The following is a 6,727-nucleotide window of genomic DNA, read 5'->3' as shown; positions in this document are numbered from 1 at the left end:
AAAAAAAAAAAAAAAGAAGAAGAAGAAGAAAGGGAACAGTGTATCCTCTTCTGGTGGATTTAGTACATTCCTGGGCATTCTGATCCGTAGACCCTGGTGAGTGAGGAAGGACATGAAAAGACCCACAGTGGGTGCTCTAGAGCACCGGCATTGAATCGGCCACTTACATTTGAACCTGGGTTGTGACCTACCTCTCTGTGCCTCACTTTCCTCACCTATAAAAAAAATAAGTAAAAATAGTTCCTGCCTGATACTGCAGGGGGACACTTCTCCCTGCTGACCAGGGCAGCTCTATTAGCATACCACCCCGATGCTCTCTATTACTCTATTCCTCAGACATATACCAATTGGTGAATTTGGAAGATGACACTGGGCATGTGTGGTTGCTCCTCCCTCCCTCAAGTGATATTTGCTACTCTGTCCACCTTACTCTTCTATTTCTCAATTGGTCTGGATCAGGCAAATGATGGCCTGATGGCCAAAGGTGGCCTGCCACCTGTTTCTTTCTGCTTGAGTGGTAAGAATGGATTTTACATTTTAAAATAGCTGAAATAAATCATAAGAAGGATAACGTTTTATAACACCCGGAAATGACATGAACTTCACATTTCATTGTGCTGAAATAAAGTTTTCTCGGCAGCCACATTCATACTGTCAATCAATGGCTGCTTTGGTGCTGCCACAGCAGAGCTGAATTGTGATGGAGACTATACGGTCTATAATACCTAAAAATGTAGCACGTGACCTTTATAGAAAAAAATACTGTCAGATTTTTGTTTAGACCACTGGTGTCCAGCCATTTGGCTTCTTTGGGCCACATTGGAAGAAGAAGAAGAGGCGTCTCGGGCCACTCATTAATAAGCAAACACTAATGAAAGCTGCTGAGCAAATCAAAAAGGTTCATGCATAATTTTTGTGAACTCCGCCACCATCAAGAGGCAAAAAAGTCCTCACATCACAATGCAGTGGCCTGTTGACAGAATCTTTTAAAATCATTGAGCAGTTCCCAAGTTTGCAGTCACTAATATAGAAAATGTACATGTCTAAATCCTAAAATGCCTTTGGGCTTTGGGGGACATTTTTAATTATAAAAGTAATCATAAAACTAGTGTGATATTTGACCTTGTCTTTGAGAAACTCAGGCGTCAATATCTAGTTTGATGGAAGTGGGTGCAGTTCTTAGTTCTCAAGATGCGCATCAGATATTTCAGTTCTAGTTTTACTCTTAATGTTTTTTATTCTTGAAAATAGTTGCTTGCGAATGTAGGTGCTGCCAAAAAGTGACCATATGAATAAGACATGACTGTGAAGCAAGAGATGTTTGTCTCTGGAAAGGTAGGACCTATAAAAGTCTACTAAAGAGACATGGTCAAATTTTTCTTTAAGTTGCATTTCAGATTGCAGCTCTGTGCATCCCATTTGAAAATTGGCAGGTGACATACTTATGTCGACTGATAATAGAGTTACAAATGCACCAAAAAAAAAAAAAAAAAAGTTATTTTCCTGGAAATCCTGACATTGGTTTTCAAATTCTTATATCAAACCAAAAAGCAAGGCTGCATGATTTTCGCTGTTCACAGAAGGTGAAATTCTGGCACAAATTTGGTTGTTGATACCATAAATGACTTGATAACATGTCACAAATCATAAAATTTTTTAACGGTTGGCCTTGACTTAGCCATCTTACTTCCAAGAAGTCAATGATGTTGTCACAGTTAGTCAGCATCAATGCTTTTAAGGAATTCCTGGAATTAGCGATGATTCAATCCCTTGACCCTTATGAAATTCACAGTCTTGCTGATGGTTTGCATGACGTTATCCTTTGTTAAAGCTTTTGAACACGAATTTTCTTGACATACTATGCAATGACACTTCATCAAACGTGAGTTTTTCGGAAGCAATTGCATTGTCTGCTATTATTTTCACAAGTCCCTGTCTTTTACCAACCATCCCTGGGGCACCATCAGAAACTATACCAGATGTGTTGACAACGGACAAACAAAAACGCTTTAGAATATTTTCATTGCTTCCTATAAATCTCTTGATTTAGTTGTATCTTTTAGTGGCACTAAAGAAGCCATTTCTTCAGTGACATTATATTTGTCACCAATATCTCTAATAAAAATGGCAAGTTGAGCTGTATTTGTAGCATCAGTGCTGCCATCATTGCCAAAGCATAAGAATGTAAAATTAGGAACTTTACTTTCCGAGCTTCTTTTGATGGCTTTTCCAGTTTCTTCAATTCACCTGGCTATAGTCTGGTGAGACAAGGGACTTTAGAAATATCCCCCTTTGATTGCTGTGCTCCCACCTAAGGGGCACAACGTAAGGGTCTACGGCACACCTCCTGGGTGAGGGGCACAACTACAACAGGGACCTTCCCTAACGAATGCAAACAATGTAACCTAATTGTTTGTACCGACGAATTAATCTGAAATTAAAAAAAAGAATAGATGTAATAGCTAGGTAATATTGTAAGAGAGAAGAAATTTTTCTAAGTTCCTTTGTCTCATAAATATATCTGAAGAACATTTTGGTGGATAAGATCACAGAGAATTTTACTCAATGCCTGGGGTGGGGAGAAAGAGTATATTTTGGAGAAGTGGAAAGCCCACACCTGTCCTTCCTAGCTTGCAGAATTATCGGAACATGGAGGCAGGGAATGAATCATAGACCTAGAGGCTTCACGAGCAACCGGAACTCCTGGCACCTGGGTCTTTGACTTCTGGCCTCCAGAAGTGTGAAAAAATAAATTTCTGTTGTTTAAGCTCCTCCGGTTGTGGTATTTTGTTATGGCAGCTGGAGCAAACTAATACACAGATGGCAAGAACGGGACCATGTCCCTGACATGATCAGCATCAGAAGCCTCCCAGCTGCCTCTCTTGCTAAGCTTTTTGCAGATGTAGGTTGCTACAGTGGTGGAGATTCAATTAGCAGAATAGCAAATTATATACCATGTGAGCATGTGTTAATCTGTACAATTTGGAAAGTATGTTTTTTAGGCTTAAAATGTTTGTGGCAGTTCATCTTTCTAGGAGGTCAGGGACATTCAGGAAAGCTGTATTTTACATGGCTCTTAAATATATTGTATATTTTTGCCATCCGAATGACATGATGCTCACCAGCATCATGGAAAAAGCTGGAGCCCATGTAAAGCGGACCCTGACGGGCTTGGGGTGGGCCGTGTAGGTCAGTTGAAATCTGCCTTCCTAGAGGTCTATTCATTTGTTTAGTTTTGTAATTTGATAATTGCTTGAGAGAATGACATAATTTCTAAATTTTTTCCATTTTGAAATCAGGTATGATTATTTAGCATGTACATATCTTCTCGTATTTTAAAGCACCCGACTTGTTTAATTTTCACAATATCCACTGCTGACCCTCACATCACATACCATCATCTCCTGGTGTGCAGTAAAGGTTTAATACAGTCTGGGTTGCTGAAACCCTCCACATTCCAAAGAAAGGCCAGTCTTTAGGAGACCTGGCTCTTCACCAGCTCCTGGAAGACAACTTCTCAGCCCTTGTTATATGTACGTACAAGCATACCTAGGAGATATTTCAGATTTAGTTCCAGAATACTGCAGTAAAACAAACACTGCGATAAAGCAAGTCATGATAATATCTTTTGTTTCTCAGTGCATATAGAAGTTACGTTTACCCTACACTGTAGTCTTTTAAGTGTGCAATAGCATTATGCCAAAAAAAAAAAATGCACATACCCTAACTAAAAAATACCTTATTGCTAAAAAATGCTAATGATCATCTGAACCGTCAGCAAGTTGTAATCTTTTTGCTGGTGGAGGGTCTTTGCTTTGATCTTGATGGCTGCGGATTGATCAGGGTGGTGGTTGCTGAAGGTTGGGTGAGGTATGAATGAATCTTCCTTTCACAAAAGAGTTCTCTGTAGCATGCAATGCTGTTTGATAGCATTTACCCACAGCAGAATATTTTCTGGTATATGAGGCCAGCGCCCTACTCCTTTGAGCCACAGGCGTCGTCCCCCCACCCCTTTTTTTAAAGAGACAGAGTCTCATGGTTTTGCCCTTGGTAGAGTGCTGTAGCATCACAGCTCACAGCAACCTCCAACTCCCTGGGCTTAGGCGATTCTCTTGCTGCAGCCTCCTGAGTAGCTGGGACTACAGGCGCCTGCCACAACACTATTTTTTGTTGCAGTATTGGCCGGCCAGGTTTGAACCCATCACCTTCGGTATATGGGGCCAGTGCCCTACCCACTGAGCCACAGGCACCACCCAGCAGAATGTCTTTTAAAATCAAGAGTCAGTCCTCTTAAACCTGTCCTCTGCTTTAACGACCAAATTTACGTACCTTTGCCAGCACTTCAAAGATGCTCTCAGCATCTTCACCTGGAGTAAATTTCCATCTCAAGAAACCACTTTCTTTGCTCATTTGTAAGAAGCGACCTCTTATCCATTCAAATATTATCAAGGGATTGATAGTAATTGGGACACATTTTCAGGCTCCATTTGTTTTAAAATCTTTTTTAGTTTGCATACATGTATATTCGAAGTGCTATTTTGCTACATCGATGTATTGCGTGTGATGAAGTCAGGGCCTTCAGTCCAGCCACCACTGCAGCAACATACATTGTACCCACCAAGCAACCTCTCACCTCCTCCTTGACCCCCCCATCCCTCCAAGTCTCTACTGTCCCTCGTTCTCTGTGTGTGCACATGATCTAGTTCCTACTGATAAGTGAGAACATGCAACGTTAGTCTTTCTGAGTTGTTTCACTTCAGATGATGGCCTTCAGTTCCATGTTGCTGCAAAAGAGACGATTTCATTCTTTTTTATGTATTCCTCTGAATAGTATTCTGTTGTTTATATGTGTACCATATTTTCCTTATGTAGTCCTTCAGTGTGGACACTTAGTTTGAGTCCATATCTTTGCTATTGTGAATAATGCTGTGAGTGCAGGTATCTTTTTGATATCATTATTTCTTTTTCTTTGGGTGGATACACAGTAGTGGGATTGCTGGATCATATGGCATTTCTGTTTTTAGTTCTTTGGGAACTCTCCATACTGTTTTCCATAGAGGTTGCCCTGATTTATATTCCTGCCCATAGTACATGAGAGTTCCTTTTCTTCCACCATCTGTTAATTTTTGTCTTTCTCTCTCTTTTTTTTTTTTTGCCACTTTTGACCTGGGCTAGGTTTGAACGCGCCACCTCCAGTATATGGGGCTGGCACCCTACTCCTTGAGCCACTGGTGCTGCCCAATTTTTGTCTTTTTAAAAAGTTATAGCCATTCTGATTAGTATAAAATGATACGTCGTTGCGGTTTTAATTCTCTGATGCTTAGTGATGTTGAACAAAAATGTTCATCTACATGTTGGCTACTTGTCTTCTTTTGAAAAACATCTATTCATTAAAAAGTGGGCTAAGGAGCTTACTTTCTAATTAGGTTATTTTTTTTCTTTTGTTGTTGTTTGAGTTCCTTGTACATTCTGAATATTAGTCCCCTTTCAGATATATAGTATGCAAATATTTTCTCCCATTCCTCTGATCATTTGTTCAATTTGTTGATTATTTATTTCCTGTACAGAAGCTTTGTAGTTCAATTATGTCCCATTTGTCTATTTTCATTTTTGCCAAATGTGCTTTTTGAGTTTTATATTTTCATGTGTTTTCATGATGGTGAACATTGACCTTTCATTTCCATGTTTAAAACCCTGGGCATTTCCTGTAGGACTGCTCTATAGTGATGAATTCCTTCAGGGTTTGTTTGTCTGGGAAAGACCTCCCCAAGTTTACAAGAGAGTTAGACATCCAATACATTGGAAAAACTCCCTTCACCATTACATATTGTAATCAGAATGTCTGAAGTAAAAGTGAAAGAAAGAAATTTTAAAATTAGCAAGAGAAAAGCAGTTAGTAACCAATAAGGAAACTCTATCAGATTAACAGTAGACTTTTTAGCATAAAACTTAAAGGCCAGAAGAGAATGGGATGGTATTTTAAAGTGCTAAAAGAAAAAAAAAAACTGTCAGCCAAGAATTTTATATATTACCAGAATAAGTTTCATAAACGAAAGAGAAATAAAGGCACTGACTTTGGATTTCTAGCCATGAAAATCCTGCAGGCAGCCTTCTCGCAATAGAAGGCTATTTCATCTGCCTTGAAAATCTGTTGTTTAGCATAGCCTTTCTTAATAATCTTTCTTCTTAACCTTTCTTTAATAATCTTTGCTATATTTTCTGGATAACTTTCTGCAGCTTCTACATCAGCACTTGCTGCTTCAGCTTGCACTTTTATGTTATCAAGACAGCTTCTTTCCTTAGACCTCAAGAACCAACCTCAGCTACCTTTCAACTTTTCTTCTGTAGCTTCCTTACCTATCTCAGCCATCATAGAATTGAAGAGTTAGGACCTTGATCTGTATTAGAATTGGCTTAAGCAAGTGTTATTGCTGGCTTAGTCTGCTTTCCAGACCATTAAAACTTTCTGCATATTGGCAATATGGCTGTTTTTCTTTCTTTTTAAATTTGTGTTCAAGACAAGGTCTCTCAGGGCCGGGTGTAGTGGCTCATGTTTGTAATCCTAGCACTATGGGAGGCCGAGGCTGGTGGATTGCCTGAGCTCACAGGTTAGAGACTAGCCTGAGCAAAAGCAAAATCCTGCTTCTAAAAATAGCCAGGCACTGTGGCAGGTGCCTATAGTCCCAGCTACTTGGGAGGCTAAGGCAAGAGAATTGCTTGAGCCCAA

At 39.7% G+C, this 6,727-nt stretch overlaps 1 protein-coding gene across 1 annotated transcript in view; it reads right to left on the bottom strand.

Moving 5' to 3' along the window:
• CREG2 (cellular repressor of E1A stimulated genes 2) overlaps window positions 1–6,727 on the bottom strand; it is a 37,784-nt gene that overhangs the window by 8,277 nt on the left and 22,780 nt on the right. Inside the window, exon 4 of the mRNA XM_023515785.1 lies at window positions 2,718–2,722. Coding sequence (XP_023371553.1) covers window positions 2,718–2,722 — 5 coding nt within the window. The remainder of the gene's footprint in view (window positions 1–2,717; window positions 2,723–6,727) is intronic.

The sequence above is a fragment of the Otolemur garnettii genome, unplaced genomic scaffold (genome assembly GCF_000181295.1).
Source record: "Otolemur garnettii isolate 467f Iridium unplaced genomic scaffold, OtoGar3 scaffold00079, whole genome shotgun sequence".
NCBI classification, from domain to species: domain Eukaryota; kingdom Metazoa; phylum Chordata; class Mammalia; order Primates; family Galagidae; genus Otolemur; species Otolemur garnettii.
The sequence above is the reverse complement of the archived record's forward strand: the minus strand, read 5'-3'. Positions and strand labels throughout refer to the sequence as shown.